We start from the raw sequence: 23,261 nt of genomic DNA on the forward strand, positions 1-23,261 counted from the left end.
CCAGTGAATCCAGAGTGTCAACAGCCCATTAAATATTTTCCAGTTTTTTCATTAAATACACTTGGAACCAGAAAAAGTGCAGAAGCTTCTATGTCCAGGCAGCTTGTGTGGTGAAATGCTGAGCAGGAGAGAGCCGAGGTGGCAGTTGAGGAGTGGAATTCCCAACACCAGCATACTCTTCCAGAAATTCCCATTACTGCAGATGGTCTTCCAAGCTCTGAGTGTATCTAACTCCCTTTCTCCTGCTTGCATGGACCCTCAGTTCAGCTGGCAGGCAAGTAGTCTCAGGACACTTCTCTGGCCAGCACAAAACAGACAAATCCCCTGAATTCAAGTCATCTTTCAGGTAATTACAACAATGATCAAGAATCATAAGTCATATTCTATCTGCTTTGGGACCTGCTGAAATGACAGCCTCCCAGTGCCCAGACGAAAATCTTTCCTCTACACAATGCATCTCATTATTGTCCTTAAAGGCTGTGCACAAAATGTTGGCTCCAGCTCTCAAGAACCCCACAGCCAGTGCTGGAATACAAGGTGCCTCCAGCCTGCACACTGCTCTGCAGAGAGCCCTCTACCTCGTTACTCACCTTTTCGACTTATCTAGCAACAATCATGATCTCAGTGCAAACTGACAAGTCAATTCTAGCAAGGCAAGAGTCAGCATCCTCAGATGCTTACTCAGAATTGTGCTTTGCTCCTTCATAACCTTCCCCCAGACACGTTAAAATGTACCTGAAATTCCACTTTGCTCCTAGCTGTCACCTCTACAGCCACTTGCCTGAGCCAAAGACCCGAGCTCTGAGACACAGTGGACCATTCAAACTACCTTCAGATGGTTTTCTTCACTGAGAAAAGACTCTGAAGTGTCAGTCCTATTTCTCCACAAAGTACCACAACCAAGTAACACAAGAATATTCACAAGCAAGGTGCCACAAAGACCCTTTTTGCTGTCTCACAGATGTTTGTCTTCTGGTTACTGTGTCTCCCCCTACCACCCCCATGACAACGCCAGTCAGATTTGTAATTCGTTGTCCCCAAAACATTGGTTGCTGCAATAAGTCTGACAGTCTCACTGCTCAAATTAGATGCTAGAGCTCCCAAAAACCACATCGATATCAATGACATCTTGCAGCTGGGTCCCAGACCAGATGTCTTCTGCCCTGCAGACCAAGGGGCTCCTTCTACAGCTTCAGCAGGAGTTTGTACCAAGAGAAACTACACCATGAGAGAGAGGGCTGCAAAACAACACCATTAGCCTGTATTTCATCCATACAAACATCTAGACAATTCCCAGAAAAGAGCATGACATGATGATACAGCAATACCTACTCTACAAATTAATATGCCCCTAGGCTTAGGACCCAGGTGACATTTTTGAAAGTAGTTTCATACAGTCTGTTCTACCACCAAACCGCCTCTATCACCTACATAATCAATGATTATGGGTGTCAGCAATTACAAGAGAATTCCACTTTGGTATTTCTTCAAAAGCAAGAGGGAATACATGCTTCAGACACCTTTTCATAGTTAAGCCTTTTTGCTATACATATTTGTTGTCACTTGACAGCAGAATCAAATGTTTTAAAGTAGACAACACAAGCAAATCCATATTGCTCTGTGTCAAGAAGAAAGGAACTATCAAAGATGCAAGATGCTTTGCTACCTGTTTGACACAGCAAACAAAGTCTGGCTTTTTTAAAACTGAAGAGCTTCTTCCCTAACCACAATACACAAAAGAAAATCCTTCAAATTTTGTGGGGCTCTAAGCAGAGAGCTAAGTACCTTATTACTACCACCACCAGTCCTCAAGGGCAAACACATACACCTCAGCTGACTGAGTAATCCCTCCTGGTTTTGGCGTGACCTAGCACAGGCAGGTGATTGGTCTGGATCAGTTATACTTTTCTTGAGAAGTGGGAAAACAAACACAAACTGAAGTTTTGTTGTCCAAAGTTTCCTCCCCAAGGGGCTGGAGAAACAGAGCGTGGTGGTGGAGATATGGATTTGATACTATTTGTGTAACAGAACACCTTGCAAACAAAAAGGAAACTGAGGACTTAGCCAACTTCCCTGATTCCAGAGCTAAATCCACCTATATACATTTACCCTACAAACATTTACATCAGTTGCTAAAAAACACAGCTAGGAGAAATCCTGGCAACATCTATTTCTTCCTTTTTGAGTTGACCAACACAGACACACTTCTGAAGATCCATTGAAGTTTCTGCTCAGCAGCTGCTTTGAACTGAGCAGTGAGGACAGGAACAAAATCTCTTATTCAAATCACAGAGATTATAAAAGGTTAATCCTCCTGACGCTGGCAACACAGACAGCTCTGTCAGGCGACCTGGTTCCCCAACCAAGAGGTGAACTAAGCAGTAATCCAAGCTGTCACGCCTCTCCAATATTCTCCTGCAGCCTTAATATTATTAGTCAAAAAACAGCTTGGGTGGAGTGTACTAGAGCGAGTTATTGTGTCTGACTCTCCCAGAAGATGCATTCTGTTAGACTGTGCTTTGGTACTTTGCCTTAAGGGGTTCCCTAGAGGTTACTGATTTCTCCTGAAATTTAGCTGGTTTATGATGAGAAAAGACAGCATCCTACTCCAGAATCTGTGCTTTATCATGGAAAAAAAAATAAACATCAACCAAATCTTACAGAATTTTTAAATGTATAAGATACGTACTACTGGACAGAGTAGTAAAGGAGGCTTCCAATTTTCAGTGGCATAATATGCCCTTCTTTCAAATTCTGCAAGGTTCAGAAATATATTATTTTAAGTTAGTGGCAGAAATGTATTATTTTAAGTTACTGGAAATGCCTTAATTGATTAAGGGAACAAAACCCACACTACTAAATTTTACACAAAACAGACTGCAACTCACATATGCCTCCAGCTGCCAAAGACTAAGGAAATATGCATAATGAAAACCATATCCTTGCAGCAGAAGGCAGGAAAAGAGATAGACTGATAATGTATCAAGTCTGCTAGGAGCCAGTCTGAGCGGGTAAACCGACTTTGATGACAAAGCAACAACTCAACTAGTTTACAATAAAAGAGTCAGTGGGGGGAAAAAAAACCAAAGCACAAATAAAAAATATTTTAAAACTCCAAACATAACAAAAACCCCTTAATAGTAATTCAGAAACCGGATGAACGGAGAAATTGGTTTCTTCAGGTTTGAGGGGCATGGGTAGGTGTATTTATTTTGAAAAAAGATACACCTCTCCACAGAATCATTTCTTCCAAGACACAGAGCACATGCAGCTTCTGCTCAGATATTGTACACAGAGGTAAAGGCCACTTAAATTACTAGATTCTTGCCAGAGTTACTAGGTAAAATCACACAGCCTGGTCACAGCCAAGGTAACAGCTGCTAGAAGACACAAGTACTGGGGTACCAAAGAGGAAAGAGCAGAAATGACAGAACAAACCCACTTGTGTGCTTGTCCTTTGGCGTGTGCTTTTCGCCTGTCAACAAAAGTCACCTGAACAGTCTCCCCAGTGACTCAGGCTTCTACACTCCCTGTTCAGACTTAGTGTAAACAAGATGCACCCTGGAAAAAGAGTTGCTGACTAACCACACCAGTAGTGATTGCCACCTATTCACAGCCTTGGTCTATTTTCTGGTAGTTTCGATTTAAGTTACAGCATTGCAAGCACTCAGCCAACTGGAACACAGCTACTTGTGAAGCAGGACTGAGCACAAGCTTGTCCTGAAAGGCACCAAGATTAAAAAATGGTGCTAACAAATATCAGTGTTCAACTCCACTGGTATAGCATATTCACCAAAAGAGAAACTCAAAAATAAAGCAAAGCACATTTGTGGTGGATTCAGTAAATTCTTATATATATTTTAAGTAAAAACATCCCACCATGCAAGAGTAAATGATAAGCTTCCAGGAAAAACAGCACCTGTGTTTTCCACACTGAATAATGAAGGAAGATTGGTCTAGCATGAAAAATATTTTTAAGTAAAATATTAACAAAATCTTATTGTTATATTACTTAATATTTACCTGTTTGGCTTCACAAACCAGAGAAAATATTAGTATCTAGGAGACAGAAATAACTTTGACTGTAACAATTAAGAAAGAGTAGAAGAACTTGTTAGAGTATGAGTTATGGTGTAACTGAATGAGATTCCAGGCAGGAACAGGAAACCTAATAAAAAAAACACTGTTGGCAAACTATACCTTTGGCAGTCTGATTTTAATCTTCACATTCACAAACTGCTCGGACAATACTGGTTCCTGGAGGACACCCACAAATTGCAGAAATAGGACAGTCAGATGGATTGCCATCTAGAAGAGCTGCACCTCACAAACACATTAGCATTCACCTGCCCATACTTTTCAAAATACTGTTTCAAAACAGCATATATACAAAGAACTGAATCATAAGAAGGTCTTACTCTTGACAAGGAGTGTGCTCAAGACTGTTCTCCTGAAAGCCATGCTGCTTGCTTGCATTTGGACCTCCATAAACAATAAGGTGAAAATATACCAGGTTAAATAAGAATCAAAACCATTAACCAAAATAACCAGCCTTAGGTAACAATTGAGTATAAGCAGGTTCCTTCACATGTAGGTTCTTTTCCTTATTATTAACATTTATAAATAATGAAGATGCGACATCAAAATTTTACCTTAATATACAGTTTGTCAGCATATACAGCAATTAGTAGTCAGAACAGTAACTCACTGCACAAGTTAGTGCAGTGAGGATCACAAGACTGGAAGGGTCCAACTCTAATGCTGCTTCTCCCAACACCCGGACCACTTACACCATTTAAATCATTCCTACTTTCCACCCAACACTTTAATTAATGGCATGTGTATGCTTTCTGTATCTTAGGTCAACACTATTCGCCCTCTCCATGTTTTTCCTCACTCCATGTTTAATTTCCTGATGTTTTTAATGAACACAAGTCACAGATCCCATCAGCTTCTGTTTACAAGCATGGTGCAGTGATACAAGGACTGCCCAACATCTCTCCTTTCAGCAAGTTTCACATTTCTCAGCAATGCTTGCCATTTGCCTCTAAGTGCACAGTTTTTGTACAAAACTTCAACTCATTTTCATTCTCACTCTTGTCAGGGGTCACTGAGTCCTTCTTGCATTATATTTATTTGCTCCAAAATGTACTATATAATTAGGACTTCTCTTAAGAACGGCTTTGACACACACATTTGTATTCTTTATTGCCATGACACAAGTGGAAGACATCTATCTGCTTCTCCCACTAGTCTTAGCAACATTACTAGCTTCTGCTACAGTCAACTCCTTATACTATTTACACATCTTTTGCGAATTCAGATTTTCTTTAAAAAGAAGTCTGCTATAGGATTTGTGAGATATTACAGAAGTACAAATAGATGCATGCTTTCATGTAGTAACAAGAAGCTAGCCCAGAAAAATCTTCCTCTTGCAAACCCGTGTCACATTTCATACGATACCCTTCCACATAGTTTCCACCTGTCTAAAAAAAATTTATTATTCTCTCCTAACAGTTTACTTTAAACTTTCCATGTTGCTACAGTCCCATCTGCTTTTGAAGTCAAGATCCATATTTACCCACATTTATCACTCATCTCCTTTATCTTCCCGCCTATCCACAGAAACCACATCTATTCCTCTCCAGTTAGGTGATGTCACTGCTTGTTTGCAGCCATAGTTAAACTTCTGCTGGCAGAATTCAGATTTAAATTGTTTCATGTTTCAGCACTCTGGGATACAGACCACCAAGACTCAAACGCAGGATATCAAAATTTTTTCTCCCACGCTTGTGCATCATTTTCAGTTTCACAAGAAACAATTCCTATAGTCCAGGGACCATACCCAACCCACTTCCTTGTCCCCATGCACAGAAGTCTGATTCCTTCCCCTGTGGAGGATGGCTGTTTCCCCTTTTCATGTGACCAAAGTGCCTTCTGTTACCTGTTTTATTGCCACTTGCAAGATGCCACCTTGTCTCTTGAGGTGGAAGCCCCTGCCTTAGCCTTGGACTTTCTGATCCTCAACATACACCTTCCTCTATGAACTGTTTTTTTGCCCACACCTCTCACAGGTTCTCTGTTTGCTCAGCATATCCTGACGTAATGAACAGGTGAATCATCAGCTCTGGGGTAATTTCCTAGGTAGAGCCTTTTCTGTTATTTGAGATGCTAATATTTACCCCTGTATCTTCCCTGAATTTCCTGCCCTCCTCTGTATCCAGCCTCTTCACCAAAAAGCTTCTTCAGCTTCCCTGGAGGCTTGACAATTGCTAACCTACATATTCATCTGTTTACCTTAACTTAGCTTCAGCTGTGATCATTCAAACCAAGTTCACTTCCATGTCCAATTTCTCTGAAGCATCTTCTGTGCCTCTCAAAGTCACATCTACAGTTCACTTCACCAGTTTTATGGCTGCAGTCACTGTCTGATGGTAAAACTGTCAGCTAACACAGCTCCCTGTACCCCAGGAAGGACCAACAGCATATATTCTCTGGTGTGAGGAGTCAGTCTTCCACAGTGAGAACACCCAGAAATACTTTGCTTTAACCATGTTACGAGATTTTTACCCACATTTAAATCCTGGACTACGTGCAGTAGATCTCTTGTGCTATCACAGCAAAATCTCTTATCAGCTCTTCCCAAAGCAATTTCAGCCCAGCTGGTTCTCTTTTATCCACACTAATGCTGCTTTACAATTTTGCATCACCAAACCACAGTGGAATTTTCCCAGTCACCTCTATTCCTCTCTTTCTAGAGTAGGAAAGCCCTTCCAACACCTCTGTTCCTCTCATAACCCCCACTCCTCGTGACTCCTTCTAACCTTTTGGGGCTAGTTCTGAGTCCTAAACTAACAGCCCCCTTCCCACCACTTTAGCCACAAGCTTCCCATCTTGCTTTATAACACAAATGTGTTTGCACCCTCTAGGAAAACTAAGTCAACACTATCAATTCAAATGTTTTACTTATATTATTTACTTCATAAAACCGTAGCAATTATCAGGGATCCAGTAACCCCAACTTCATCTGCAGCACTAGCTCTTCCATGACATTCTGTGAGGAAAAAGAAATATACAATGCAGGCCCCCAGGAAGAGTGCACAGGGTTAACTCATATATATTCAAACTTCTGTCACGTGCTATTCTCATCCAATACAGCCTGAGCACATTTCTACATCTCTGACTAAAGTGTCAGGTTTATACAGAACAGTAACTTCAAACTCAAGTTTACAACAGAAGTAAAAGGTCTGTCGCTAGAGCTCTGGTTAACCACACTCCTCCCACCAAGCAAAAGTGTAACAACACAATGATTTAACACTGAGATCTATTAGGGCATGGCATGTCTTGATCTCTTTTTAACCACTGAAAAATATGTCAACACCTGTCATTACAGTCAGATTATATTACTCATAATATAACATCCACTTGCCTCTAGTCAAGTAACAGACATTACCAAACTCCGTTTTTTCCAATCCTTAAGTACTGGAAGGGCAAGGAATACAACTTTCATAATAGCTTCTCCAACCTAAGGAAAGGCACACCAGATTCTGCTGTTCTGATGCTGAAGCTAGTAAACCACTTCAGCATAAGAAGCAGAAATTCGTCACATATCAACATAAAGCTATCAAGACCCATAAAAAATCCTTCATCAATTTTAGTTCAGAATCTGATCTTTTTCTGTTAAGAGTCTAAGTTGTTACATTTTAAAAATACTATGTATTACAGAGGGTCATACTAGATGATTATAAGAAGCCATTCTGGCCTTATAACTATGGAGTTTCTAAGCAGTTAATCTCCTCCAAAAATCTCCTACTAAAATGAGCATACACAGACTCCACTTACTCAATTTGACAAGTCAAAATCTAATAAAATTCTGCACATGCAGCAAGTTATACCAGGTGGGAAAGGCTGAAATAAAACTACTGTTTCATGTCCATTTTTCCCTTCCTACCAATCCATATCCACGTTGCATGCCAAATTCAAGTCACACACTACAAGTTTAGATCAGGTTCAGATCAGAAACTCAAGATTGGGGGATGTCTGAACCACAAAATATTGAGAGTTTCATTTAAAACCATTACTTTATTAATCTATGAAATGGCATTATGATTTTGGTAAGGTCAGAAATCCCAAATCCAAAAACAAAGGCTATCTCAGCTTTCTAGTAATTTATGACCTCCCCAACTCTCAAAGCCAAGCCCCATGCACAAAGAGGCCAAACAATCTCCTGAAGAATACCACCTGATTGCCTTAAAAGAAATCTTACAATGAAGAATAACACATGAAATTTGGAAGGGAACAATTTTCTACAAAGTGTGTAATAGTTTACTGAGCAGCCAAATTCCTTCCTCACACAAAACTGACAAACTGCCTTAGCACCCGTGTGTCTGGTACTCCTGGCCCTATAGGAAGAAATAATTACTGAAGATTTGCACAACAAGGATTTGTAGCTGTCCAATGTGTAATTGCAGCTATAACACTCCACAAGGACTTTGTTTGCAAAGGACTGAGGTTGTTGGAACAGAAGAGTATGTGGTAACTACAAGCAAATAACCACAGGTACCGAAAATCTGAAGTCCCTGGACATTTTCTGAAAACCTGTTCTGAAGTTTACACAAGTCTTTTAGGAAGGAAAATGTATCTAATAGGTTTCTATCTAGAAATTCAGTATTTACATATTCATCAGCTTTATGTTGACTATCATATGTGACGAATTTCTGGTTTTTATGCTGAAGTGGTTTACTAACTTTAGCATTAGAACAGCAGAAGTTGGTGTGCCTTTCCTTAGACTGGAGACGCTATTACTGAAGTTGTACTCCTAGCCCTTCCAGTACTTAGGAATTGGGAAAAATGGAGTTTGGTAATGACGCTGGATAAAAGCTCTACATATCCTATATGTTCCAGGTGATGTAGTTCTTCACAGTTCCCTTTGCCTTATCCAAGCACGCCTGAATCCTTGGCACATGGACCGCAGCATTGTGCTGCCACAACAGCTCAGAAAAGTGAAGGCTTTCATGGGCCGCCACATTTAGCTCCAGATCCAAAATCCTTTCAGCAGATGCCAACAAAGACAACAGCAGGTTGGTTATATGGTGCAGATTTTGCCTGAACAGAGCAGCAACCCAAAAGTGAACAGACAAAGCATGTTGGGGTTTTTTTTTAATGATGTTTTTTAAGCTGAGTATTACTACATTGGCCTGAGCAGAGAAAATAGAAGTGTTCCAATACTTAGAAGCATAATTCTGCAGTTATTTTATACCTAATAATTAGGTCTCTATGGTGGAAATGTTGGAGTCTGTTTAGCAGAGCATTTAGGTTGTAAAGATTTAAGCGAGTTAAGTCACAAGAGCTTTAAGTAATAAGGTTAAAACCAGTATTCCTTAAAGGGACACGGTCAAGGCTTGAAGCCAAATTTCTTTTCAAACTCACCAACAGATTTAGGCTAGAGATTATCCTGAACAAGACACCTCCTCTTATCCTTCATCAGACAAGACATCCCAGTCCAATTCACTTTCCATTTATACAGTATGTTCAACTCCAAGGAAGAGCATCAAGAAACTGAGGTCAGCACAAAGCTGTTGAAACGACACATTTTCCTTCTGTTTTTTAATGCTCCAACTCCCCAGACGCAGGCAATCCAAAAGGGAACAAAATTTAATTCCTTTAACATAGTTCCTACCCCTACATGCATCCTGCCCAGGAATTTTAAGATTTTTTACAAATTTAAGTGTGACCAGAAAAATTAAATCCTGCAAACTAAGCAGGCAACATTTACTCATACCTGACACTGCCTCAATTTTCTCTCACCACAGGGTTTCCATGAGCTGAACCTCTCTCAGCAAATGATTCCATGCTGAGTGCATGAACCTACCTCCCACACAGGTCTGTCCAAAGCCCATCCCAGCTCATCTGACAAAAGGATGAACATGCACTCGAGAGCAATATGGCTGAGAAAGCATAAACTAAGTCACAGCCATTAGTTGGCAGCATTCCCTTTCATTTTTAGGATGCCCACATGTAGCTACCAGAGAGGCAGCATTCCTGCCAGTGCTGTGCTCCGATTCCTTGCCACTTTCCACAACAGCAGGACATGAATCCAAGCCATAATATGGTGCTTAGTAAGTTCAACCAGCACCAGTCAAAAAAAATTCCTCAGCTGAGGACTTATCATCTAACTCGATCCTCTAGCCACAGCTGGTCTCTTGCACCCCATGCTACACAAGGAGGGAAAGGCTGCTAAGATCTGTAGCTACTCAAAATTTTGGGGTTTTTAAGTGTAGTTATTCAATTATTCAAAGTTCATAATGGGGAAAATAACTTAAAAGGACAGTAAGAAATCTATTTTGAAAGCCTGGTGAAGGAGTTAGATGTCACTAATGTGTTAGAGATGTGTTAGATGTTTACGATGCACCAAGTAAATCACATTTGCATCTTTTAATGAAACTATCAACCAGAGATTTCTCAGGGTTTTTTTTTTTAATCTGCATTAGACTTGAAGCTTTCTTCTCAGCTGAAACAGACATATAGATGCGCATAATGTATTTCATAATGTATTTAGCTGAAATCTGCTCATCACAGAAGACAGCAGTACTCATATAAAGACAGTTAAACAGAGAAATGCTGAAGAGCTCATATGCCTGCCAGTACTACTTCAGTTCTTTCAAAACTTGCAAATAGCATTCCAACTCAACAACTGTTAAACAGGCAGAACAACTGTTTTGGATCACCACTCTCCTTTTCTTCTATAAAGCAATTATTTAATAGTTACCTGCAGTGGCTGTGATCAAATCAAACAGAACATGGGCTGTCCAAAAACAGTCCCTAGCAATACATGAGGGACATTTCAGAGGGAGTTAATTTCATAATGTTGAGACTAATTACTATCAATTGACTAAGAAGAAAAAATATGAACCAAAACCATCATAATCAGATTCAGGAATCATTTATTAGGTGTTTTCCAGGGGACCAAAAAGCCACTACTCCTCAAGCAAGAAGGACAGCTGAATTCCGCTCCACCTCAAAGAGCTATAAAATACATGGTAAAATACAAGAAAGAAACTGTATTGACACAGGTTGTGTGGCCCAAGATGTAGGAAGTTAAATGCACGGAAAAGCAAGAGACTTAACAAAAAATCTGAATAGAGACAAAACACCAACAAGGGTATTGCCCTCCCAACTCATCAGCTGATTTAACTGCTGATGGTGAAAAAGCATTAAGCATCCCGCAAACATCTGCCACATGCTCAGGAAGAAGCAAGCACTTGTGAGATCAGGTACTTTCCAGCCCATGGCAAATGAAAATAATGTTAAATATTCGGTGCACAAGTAATAAAAATCAGAAGGTCTAAGACACTACAACTTGCATGTAACTGAAGTAGTCTGTAGCCCAGTGACCTTTGTTTTAAATGCATCCAGAGAGATTAGAAAAGAGGCTCCAAGAAGAACAGAGTATGACACCCAAGGTGACACACAGAACACACCTGTAGGAGGTCAGGTACCTACAGATCACTGAGCACTCCAGACAAATGTCTGAAATGTCTAAGGAGTTAAAGTTCTGGTAAAAAAAAAGATGCCTACTATTCAGCACCAGCTTGGAAAGACTGATCCAAACTGTACACACATGGAATTTTTTGAGACACACAACTCAGGGTAGAACAGTGTCTCAATAAAGTGAAAAATGACTTAGTATGGGTGAGTATCCAGTGAAACAGTAATAGAGAGTCACTTGAGAGGCTGGCCATGATCAGTGGTGTTTCCCATCCCAAAGCCTGCCATATTTCATTCTTTCTCAACTGGGTATTTGCCACTTACACAAAACCAAGCATGACACAGATGCCAGTCAAAAGGCAAATAATAAAAGCAGAATTATGCACAGCAGCTTAGTCAGGTATAAGGAGAGCCTAAGAGAAAAGAAAATCCATCTGAAATATTTCTAAATGCAAAGAGAGCTGATCCAAATGCTAGGATACACCTATGGAACAGGAATCTGTGTCACAGAAAGCATCTGCCAAATTTTACAGGTGACAGTTTACAAGCAAAACAACACTTCAGCAAAGCTCTTGGTAAACATGGCTAAAGCAGGCACAGATAAGCACACACCAACAATACAAGTAAAGCAGATTTTAGTTCTCTGACAATGATTAGATCAATACAACAATACTAAATGCAATTTTACTACTAAACAAACTTTTCAAGTACCGTCAAAAGTAAAGGCAGCAGAGAAAAGCAAATCCAAGTGCTAAAGAGAAACTTTAAACTCCTGACTCCAGAAGTCATTCTATCAAACAAGAGGCAAGAACACCAAGCTGCTTACATACACTTCCACACCAAGTAAATGCGAGGCATTAACCAGTAAGCTCTAACGTAAGAAAGAGGCAGAGTTAGTGAAGACTGTACGCACTTTCACAGCAGCTCCAAATCTGTTTGCAAGACCACACAGGGAATTATCAGAACAAAAAAGCAACAGAGAAAGAGTTATTAGACACATCCCTCCAGTTCAAGATCTCTTGGAAGAGCAGCAAGAACAGCTTTTATGGAGTGATTAAAGTATTTTTCAAAACACCCAGTAAAATTTGACCACAAGGCACAAAAAAATATCCAGGAAGAAATTTCAAAGGAAATATATAGGAAAATGATTTGCCATCAGACATATGCATTTCACATGCATTCAAGTCAAGTATTTGAAATAAGGTCCTGGATTAAAAAAGCAGTTTAATTTGCTTGGACTTTCATTGCTGCCATGTAAGCCGCAACTAGATCTTGGACGGTTAAGAGTTTAAAATTAGGTTCTTTCAGCATTTAGATTAAACGCAGCACTTTATTGCATATTAAAAGAGTATGCTAATAACAACTTTAACAAGTTAGGCCTGTCAGATCCCACACTGAAGAGACAGCTCAGAGTACACCATGAGAGCAAGGGGGAAGCAGACACTTTTCCAATTCAGGAAGAACCTCTGTACCTTCCCTTCATCCCACTGAGAAATATATGGAGATTTCAAATAGTTCATAGTCCCCTAAATACCTAAAAAGTAGATTCCACACTGTTTGCACTAACAGTGCCCAAAGCTGAAAGGGTGAGGATTTTAAACAGGAAATCAGATGATCACCCGTGCATCAAAAGCCAGGCATGGTTTGCAGGTTTTACTGAGCAACAGAAAAAGCTAGAAATCTTAAAAAGTTCTCTCCAATTGCACCTTTATAAACCTAAAACTTAACTCTCAACACAAAATGTTCTTTCAATAGAGAACACTTCTTTCTTAGCCTTATTACCCAAATTTCTAATGCACTTTATTGTGCTCCAGCATTACCAACACTGGTAACTTCCTGACTAAGGACAACTTGTGAAATGGAGCTCATAATAGTCACACAGCAAATTCTAAATGAATCATTATGTTATTTTAATATCCTAGTGTTATAACCTTGCATTTCTGCTACTACTTTTAATGTTCAATTCTTCATCATTTTGACCTACAAAAAGGTGGATATGGTTTTTTTTTTCAATTCTACAACCGTTTCAGAATAGTCGTAACAGCAAGCCAGAGGCACTGCATTCAGTCTTTTAGAGAATACTGAGGTAAGCTTAGGCCATTACACTAAGGTAGGGGGAAAATCCTTTAAACAGAAGTTCCTGGCACTTGGCCACTTGTGGTATAGGTATCTCTCAGTATACCACAAGATTGAACATGTTTTCATTTCTTTTATCATCAACATCCATTTCCATTCTCCTTCTTTGTTTACTTCACTTGGAAGTCAACACAGTTCAATTCAGTACTGGAAGACAAATTTTTCTGGCCATGCAGGGATGGACAGTTAATTCTTGGAGTGGTATTCCAACACTCCAGCTGTTTTGACAAAAATGTCACAAGCTCTTCTAATTCCTCAGCGCAGCCACAAGATAAACATTAGGCAAACAAAAAAATATCATTCCTAACCTCCAGACAATGTCACTTCACAAAGCAGTCAACTTGAAATTCTAGAGTGCAAGAGCTCACCCAAGTCATTTTTTCACGTAACTCTGGCAGCCAAATCTCACACAGATATCAGACCCCAAGATAAAGGCACAGAACACAAAAGCACCATGACCTTATGGGACTAAGTCAAGTACTGTGCACAGGGATGAGGGAAGAATCCCACTGCCAACATCCTTGGCATTATAATTATCAGGTGGGCCAGGTAGGTCAAATACTTCGGAATACAGTGACAGTGAAGATATAGCATAAGCTGCTATGAAGCAGAGAGGAGAAAAACTAGAAGAGAACCATCAGTCTTGAGATAGCAAGGGCTGGGGACAAAGCAAGATGCAATAAAAGTGAGCAGGTGAAAGGGCATGAACTATATGTCAGGATCATGATAAACAGAGCCAGTGACCGAGTGATCCAGCCTCAGCAGGGTCCACTTTGCTATGACCCCTGCAAGCTGTGCTGAGACAGCAGTTATTCCCATCACCAACTCAGGAGACAGGAAAGATCAGGAAAATAAATTTTATCTAATTTAGATGTGGGGTAAAATCAACAGTTACAAGAGAAAGCCAAGAAAGTTAAAAATGCAAGACTGATGCGAAAAACTAGACTGCTTCCCTGGGATTAGTTTTATTTAATATGTACTATTTTCACAAATACAACACTAAATGCAAACTAATAAAGCAAACTATGCCAAGAGAAGATTATCAGACATAATCCGGACACAGCTGCTCTGAACAGGAGTGTATGCAACCTCTCTTGCACTTAAGCAGTGGAATCAAAATATGAAGAAGTCTCCTAAAAGCCTCAATCATGTAATATTCAGGATTTCTCTTCTCCTTCACTTCACTTACACACACTGCATATTTTCCTGCTTCAAAAGAATCCCTTAATTTGCTCCTACAACAGCCCATTACCACTGGCTTATTTCACACATCCCCTGAACTGTTGCAGACAAGCCCAGACTCACAATTCCTCTGAGCTTAGATTTTCTGTCAGGTGTTTCCTATTTCTATGGCAGATACAGCTCAATGATTCTGGAAAAAACAGAACAAAGCAAACAAAATACACCAAAGAAACAAACAAAAAATGCCACATAACAAAACAACAACAAATAAAACAAACAACAAATCAAAACAAACAACGGGGAAAAAGAAAAAAAAACCACACACACAAAAAATTCTTTGTTCTCCAAGAAAGTAAGAGAAATGTAACACTTGACATCAAGAAGATATATATGCTAGCTGGTCTTTCAGGAACAAAGGCAGCACCCAGACATGTTTGGTCACAAACACTGAGCACTGTTTTAGATTAGCGATTCATTAAAATACTATTAATGCGCACAATTCAAGGGGGGGTGGAAAATAAATCAATAAATTAAAACACTGTCCTTCTCACTGGCAGGCTTCTTGTGACGCTGACACTTATGGCTTTTTCCACATTTTCCTTTATATGGAAAACTGCAATCCAGATGCTATGAACAGTGTCCCAATCACCTACATTTATTCCATGGGGGTTTTTGTTGTCTTTCTTTGTTAGTCTCAGCTCTACACCATCCAACCCCACACTACTATGTAGTCTTTTATGTGTACCATTTTGAATAGAAAAAAACCCAGCTTTTCCAACTTTCTTACTAACAGCTCACTGCTGTCTCAACAAGATTAGTTCATTTCGGTGGAAAGGTAAAAGAATCAAGAGAAGTGCCATTTTGTTGGGCTTTTTTTTAAAAAGTAACAATTAATAAAGCCGCCTCCTCCTTGCCCCTGTTGTTTTATCTCAGCTCCTGGTATCTGTTTTGTTTTTCACACTGCTCTACCTCAACATACTTCCATATCATGTTAGATGGTTGCTCCTTGTGAGATCTCATCAGCTCATCCTTTCAGTCATGCCTATTTCAGAAAACATGTTTCTTGACGTTTAGTAAATTGACTACATTCTGCAATCTTACAATAAAGTTGTTCAGTATCATCTATTTAAACAAATTCTGGTGTCTTCTACTGTCTTCACACACCAGATGGAAATGGAAGATAAAATTTTCACAGTAATTCTTCACGCAAAGTCACCAGCCACCTCAAATTTCTTCTTTAGCTCTTCACACAAACAAAGAATAAATGAAACACAAAAGCACACCATTCCAGGCTCCTGAAATGCTTTTGTCCTAAAAATTCTACAGATCAAGAATAAACACCTTGAAAACAGAAGACAGTTTCAGCAGCTCAATCATTCAGTTCATGTTCTTTCACTATTTCTTGTGAACGGCATGTAAATACCTTCTTAAGACAGTCAGCTTCAAGTGCTATCAAACCCATGTTACTTTAAAGGACACTGAAAACATTTTGAGAATGAACCACCAACAAGAATTAAAAAACCCCTGTAATACGCATAGGCATCCTTTGGCTAGTAAGACTCAGCTTCAATGAAGAGATTTTGGCAAAACCTTCAAAATGGGCTAGACAAGTCTGCACTTCACATTTTACACAGAAGTGTACAAAAAGCATATTTAAGACAAACTTTGCAGTTGTGCACCTCTCCTAAGCCCTTAAACAAAACATGTGTTTAATAAAAGGGCTGAAACTTAATTCGGAAACACTCCCCAAAAGCAGCGCTCTCCACAAAAGAGCACACCTCAAGATGCTCTGTTGGGCATCTTACACCATCACCGACACAGGGCTTTTGACTCAAAAGAGTGACGAACAGCTGGATAAGGAGCTGTTATCAATAAACCCGTGTGTGTGTAAAAGAAGAGCTGAACTGCCAGCAGTGCCAGTTTTTTTATCATTCCTGGCAAAGGAGCTGAGAACATTAAAACTACACTTTTAAGCCGCAGGGCACGGCTGCGCTCGGGGACGCCCGGTGACCGCGGCGTTCAGTGCAGGGACACACGTCCCAGTAGCGTGAGCCCTGGCAGATGGTTTCCCCTACGGATTTCTTTATCATTATTTTTTAGCACAAGGCAGCAAGAAATGGGAAACAGCAGACAGCACTATAATCCACTAAGCAGAGAAAGTGCCGGCTTCCCGCAACCTGTTCAGCAAGGGGACGAGGCTCGATAGCAGGATGAGGAGGTAATTAGGAATGTATGCGAAATAACAATGCACGCTCTAAGGCGAGTGTACGGAGTGACAGCAGCCTGCTTCCTGCCCGCGCCGTTCACTGGGCGATTCAACTCGTGTCCGAGCCAACTCCCAAAGTCAGCCACGGCTCCTCCCGGGGCTCCGGACCTCCCCGGCCGGGACCGCCGCTCCTAGACCCGCACCTGCTCCCTCGCCATGAGGCACCTCCGGCCCAGGGGTGCAGGTGGCGGCTCGGGCCGCGGCCGCCCGCGGCTCAGGGCGGGAGGCACCGGCACGCCCGTCCCCGCTCCAGGGAGGCTGAAACCCACTTCCCCCAGGACAAAGCCAAACCCTGCCCAGGCGTGTCCCCCCTCCGCCGCCGCCACCGCCCCGCTCACCTCGCACGCAGAGCAGCGACATGGCGGCCCCGGCAGCCGCCCCCGTCTCTCCTCATGCCGCCCCGCGGACACCGGGCGGCGGCGGCGCCTCAGGCGGGGCGGGGCCGTCCCGCCGGGGCAGGGCCGAGTGACGACGGACGCGTCAGGGGGAGCCCGCGGCCGGCCGGGCGGGCTGCGCTGGGGCGCGGGGCTGTGTTGCTTAGGCTCTCTTCTTTTCACGCTTTTGTTTCGCTCCCGGAGAGTGAGGGAACTCGATGGAGGAGGAACGCCCTGGATGTGTCTTCGCTGGAGTGCTTGGACAGGTTCTGGTGTGCTAGCAGAAGAATTATGGATTGTGTTGAGAGGGACCCTTAGGGATCATCGAGTCCAGCCCTTGGCCCTGCACAGCACAACCCAAAAATCCCACCATGTGCCTGAGAGCATTGTTCAAACGCGTTTTGAACTCTGTCAGACTTGGTGCTGTGACCACTTACCTGAAGAGCCTGTTCCAGTGCCCAACCACCCTCTGGGTGAAGAACTTTTTCCCAAAATCCAGCTAAAACCTCTCCTGACACAACTTCAGGCCATTCCCTCAGGTCTTGTCACTGGTCACTGGAGAGAACAGATCGGTGCCTGTCCTGCTTCCCCTCTTGAGGAAGAGGTAAACTGCTGTGAGGTCTCCCCTCAGTCTCCTCCAGAATAAATGGGCCAAGTGACCTCAGCCACTCCTCATATGAAGGGCTTCCCCTCAAGGCCCTTCCCCATCTCCACTGTTGATGGAGGAGCTCAGCTGATGATGAAGAATTTCGACTGATGCACAGCAGCAGCTATCTGTATCCCCCCTCACGTGGAAAAAGCCATGAGCCAACACTTAGGGAAAAGTGGGACAAGCAGATGTGATTACTGTGTACTAAAGCTCTGTCTCCGTACCCTTCCAGCTACAATGGCCAGCCAGCTCTGAGGGTTTCCAGAACCCTCCTGTTTGTGTGGCTGGTAATGCCCAGTCCAGCTCTCTGCCTATCTAGTCTATTTCAGACCCCTCCAAAAATTTGCATCCCCATCTTCTGATTGAGCAGCTCACAGGTCAGCTGCCTGTTGCAGAAAGAACCTCCTGAGGTGGTTTCCCTTGAGTCCAGTTCAAGCAGTTTTCTCTGATTGCCTCTAATGCTTTTAGTGCTGCTTCATCCCAAACTATAAATAGCCACAACACTGCAGAATGTGCTTCTAGCTCCAAACAGAAGATCTAGCAAATAATTTCTGAAATTGAAACTCAACAGCAAAATGTCATATAATGGGATTGCTATTCAGTTAATATTTAGAACAACTCCAAAGTCTGCAGAAAGTGTGAAGGACAAGACTCCTGTTTCAAAAACCAACCATTCTTCCCAAGGTTCACACCTAGACAAGGGAGATGTAATTTCTGCACAGCAGATATTTCTGCCTTTATGTTTGCTGCCCAGAAGTGCATCAGTGAAGGGAATGTGTCAAAAACATACATATCTCTGAGATACCAAGAGGAACCACTTGTAAGGATAAACTATGATATTCCTGCAAACAATCAACCAGACTGTGTGCTAAGGGTGTTACGAAAGGCAGACTCAAGGGACTGGGAACACTTCCACTTAGCAGTGTGAATGGGAACTGTCAGTGCAGGGAGCTGCAAGTGCCAGCACTGAGGCAGCCAGGGAAGACATCTCCTCTTCTTGCCCCTGAAGTGGCTTTAGTGCTGCTGAAATGCTGCTAGACTTCGCAAAAGCTCTGCTTTGCTTCTCTGTGAGTTCATCCCATGCAGCAGCAGCAGCAGACTCTGCGTTGTGGCAGTACCTCATCCAAGGCTGCCCCACCTGTGAGCTGGGGCTTCTGACTTTCTAGTTAACTTGAAATCAAGTTAGTGTTTCACTCTGCAAAGTCCATTATTATTTACCTCCCATGTGTCTCAGGGTATAGTGCCCTGTCCCTGGCCTTTTCAGATCTCTACTGCTCCTTTGCATTTCTTCAGAGCCTCAGAGCTTTTCATTAGCAAAAGGGTGTGCTCAGGGGTCCATGAGCTGCCCTGGTGCCTTTCCTTTCCGGTCTTCTTTGCAGCCTTGTTGCAAACAAAATCGTTTGAACTGTACATAAACTAATTTCTGCCACAACCACACAATCTCATCATGACTGTTTTCCTCCCTTTACTGGGCCCCATTGCTCTGACGGTCCTAATTTAAAAATTAAAACATTCGAGGCAATAATTGTCACAGACTGCGTCACACAGCACCTGGTACAGCAAGTCCCTATCTTGCCCACAGCTTGTAAACGCTACCAGAATAGGAAAATTATCTCATCAAGGGCAGATGATGTCATATGCATTTTAAAATCATAGTAATGCATTATTAGCAAGTGCGGCAATTAAGTATCTTGTAGCTAGGATGAGATCTCTTACTACCAGCAGTAACAGTGAACACTGGGGTTATCACAGATGTTATGATTTCCCTGCAGTTTTGAGGTCTAATTAGACGTAAATGTTTTACCAGACTTTGTCTAATCAAAATAAATAATTTCTACTTGTGTATCTGTCCATCTCTCCTCTCCTTTCCATCTCAGATAGGCTGGAAGAAAGAGAAAGTCATTGCTGCAAAACTTCTGCATGGTAGAGTTACCTTCTTCTAAATAATGCTTGCTCTTTGAAATCAACTTCCTTAAGTTTTCCCAGCTGAAGTGACACTCCCCAGTGGATTTTGCTCCGTTATTGTTTTTAGTTCTTCCTCTGGACATTGTTGTCATAAATACAAAAAATAGCTTAGAGATAGAAAAGCTGCAGTAGAAAGAGGGGTAAAAAACCCCCAAGTTCTGTGCTGTTCTCAAGCTATTAAATATGGCTGATCTTTCCAAGTTTGTTTCTAAAAATCCACAAAAGGGAGTGCCAGGTTCACAAATGCTTAACTAGAAGCAAACCTCTAAAACCTGTTGCAGCAGACTAGATCTAAACTGTGCAGCTGACAGTGTGTTCTGGTAGCACAGGTAACACACTCCATCAACAGTGTATGTTTTTTTTTTTAATTGGAGGCTTCTGCTGAATTAAAGAGAAAAAAGACAGTGCAGTGAGCACACTACAGTAACTTCCATACACACTGAGAATGTCTGCCTTCCTGAACAACAAAAGGTACTCTGCAAACACAAAACAAAGACATTACTGTCAACTCCAAAGTTGACACACCTGATTTTTTTACTCTCTGAAGAGCAAGAGTTAATTTTCTCTGTCTACTCAGACCCCAGCCATTGGTTCTCAGTTCACCTGCTGTTGAATAGGAAAGTAATAAATGGGTGACACTCCAGTCACTGCAGCTTACCACCTGTTTTATACCTGCCTATTTGCTCTACTTTCCCTGTTCAGAGAGCAATACTATAGTTATATTTGCAGTTTACATACACTGTGTTTGCTTCTTCTCTTCTTGTTCTGCATTTTTTTGAGTTTTGTATTTATTACTAGAGAATGGGTCAGGCTGAAAGTCAGTGTGTAGCAAACCCGCATGGGCTTTATTTTAAATGAAAGGGTTTAGATCTGTTAAACCATTTTTACTGTTATGTAACTGACAAAAAAAAATCATCTCAGACCTGGTTTTTGGGGCTAAGCTCTAAAGATAAGGAAAAAAGCTTTTAATTTACCCTATGACATTTGGCAGGAATTCAGTGCTGAATATAGACTAATATAGACCAATATAAGACTAAGATTGATATTCTGATATTGGGAGGCAGCCCTCAGATTTATTTGGCTGTAAAATAACAGGCTACTGAAATGGCTTTCAGTGGTATTTGTGATCGATTTCTTTATTAATAAAATCTAATATTTGCACAACCACTAGGGGACAAGATGATGTGGTGGTTTGCCTGTGTGCAATACACATTTGAATAACATCTTGAAATGCACCATTCTCTGGGATGGATTGCAGCCTATAGTCAGTGCACTAGCTAAAAAACACCATTTGCATGCACTGAAATGTACAGGGAAGCAGCCTGCCAATGGGTAGGATTTCTGCACCTGTTGCAAGGTGGACAGGGCATCAGCCCCCACCAAACAAGCAACCAAACTTTGGGATGCAGCTTGGAACATCCTCTTTTCAGTGTCCCAGTCTTGTCCTTTCCTAAAGATTGATGACATCTGGAAGTGACAGTGGTCTGGAAGTTTGAGGCATTAATCAGTGGCTTAATTTTAATTGCCTCTTGAAGTAGAGCCACTCCAACTGTCCTGTCCAACCCACCACTGTGCCACTGAAGTCCCTGTACTGAGCCTTCCCTTCCTGAGCATGCTCAGGAACTCTCTGCAGCCATTTAGCTTTTCTCAGTGCACAGCATGACCACTTGGGTAGGCTTCAGTATTTGTGCCTTAATTCTCCACCCACAAAATGGAGGTGAGGATAATTTTTAAGGAAGCAGGTATCAAAGGGTGTCCTGATTATAAATACATTAGGGGTGATGAGATGCATGGACACTGTCACTGCATAACCATTTAAAAAAGCACAAAGAGCCCTGCCAGCTTTTAGATTACAAATGCATATTCAAAAGGCTGGAGAAGCAAGAGGGGTCCTTTCATCTCAGGGCAAAAACCCTCTACATGAGAGCAGCTTCCATGGGAACTGATCTTTCAATTACAGCTGCTCTGCAGAAGAGTCTTTCAACTGCTCATGGCAGAGTTGATACAACTGAACCCATTTCTCATACAATTATACCAAGCATCCCAGACATGGCATTTCTTGTTCATGTTGAGGCAGTTTTCCTTGAGCAATACAATAGGATTATACTGCAGACTACACCCAGAGCTACGCACATGAAGTATGGGTCTTTGTCCAAGCAGTGAGCAGCAAAGTGAAGCAGAGACCCCACCAGGGATAATTCCCTGGGATCTAACCAAGCTAGGACTGATCCCTCACCTAGCCAGCATGCACATTCCCACTATTGCTGCTTTCCCAAAAGCAGGTATCACAGAATCATGAAATCAATTAGGTTGGAAAAGACCTCTGAGATCATCAAGTCCAGCCTGTTGCCTAGCACCACTGTGTCAACCAGACCACAGCACAAAGGGCTATGTCCAGTCTTTCCTTAAACACCTCCAAGGACAGTGATTCCACCACCTCCCTGGGGAGTCCATTCCGGTGTTTAATCTCCTCTTCTGTGAAGGAATTCCTCCAAATATCCAACCTAAACCTCTCCTCACAGAGTTTGGGAATATGTCCTCTCATCCTGTCCCTGGTTGTAGGGAGAAGGGGCTGCCCCCCACTTGGCTACACCCTCCTTTCAGGTCCCTGTCAGAGCAATACACTCTTATCAGAGATAAGCTCCCTGTGAGCCTCCTTTTCTCTAGGCTAAACACCCCCAGCTCCTTCATTCACTCCTCCTCAAACTCCAAACCCCTTCCCAGCTCCTGCTGGACCCACTTCAGCACCTCAATATTTCTCCTGAATTGAGGGGCCAGAACTGGACACAGGACAGAAGGTGTGGTCTCACCAGTACCAAATACAGAGGCACAATCACTTCCCTGATCCTGATGGACACACTATTTCTGTTGTAGCATATCCACAAGCTGAAGGATGCTCAGGTGCCCTGAAAGCCTCTGCCTTAGGCTGAAAGGATCATTCTGATCAGCAAAAATACTGTACTTTGAGCAATATTTATTCTTGGCTGCATTTAGTTTAACTATGCTCTCCTCAACACACACATACTGTCTGGCAGTCTGATAGTGATATGGGACACAGGACTGAGAAGACCCCTGGGATCAGAACCCCTGTTCCCACAGTCACACTGCCCCTATTCACCAGCTGTCTCTCATTTACAAATAGTTTGGGTATTTACCATGGCACTTTACAGGAACTATTCCAACATCCCAACATATTCATGTT

At 41.9% G+C, this 23,261-nt stretch overlaps 1 protein-coding gene across 5 annotated transcripts in view; it reads right to left on the reverse strand.

Annotated features, from left to right (window-relative positions):
* UNC13B (unc-13 homolog B) overlaps positions 1–17,526 on the reverse strand; it is a 207,700-nt gene extending 190,174 nt beyond the window's left edge. For 3 of the 5 annotated variants that reach the window (XM_077171835.1, XM_077171832.1, XM_077171831.1), the window contains exon 1: positions 17,410–17,525. In XM_077171835.1, the coding sequence (XP_077027950.1) occupies positions 17,410–17,431 (22 nt within the window). In that variant the 5' untranslated portion in view covers positions 17,432–17,525. Of the gene's footprint in view, positions 1–17,409 lie in introns of all 5 variants that reach the window. The other 2 variants (XM_077171834.1, XM_077171833.1) reach the window with 1 other exon arrangement.
* Between the last annotated feature and the right edge of the window lie 5,735 nt (positions 17,527–23,261).

Source organism: Agelaius phoeniceus, chromosome Z (genome assembly GCF_051311805.1).
Source record: "Agelaius phoeniceus isolate bAgePho1 chromosome Z, bAgePho1.hap1, whole genome shotgun sequence".
NCBI lineage: Eukaryota > Metazoa > Chordata > Aves > Passeriformes > Icteridae > Agelaius > Agelaius phoeniceus.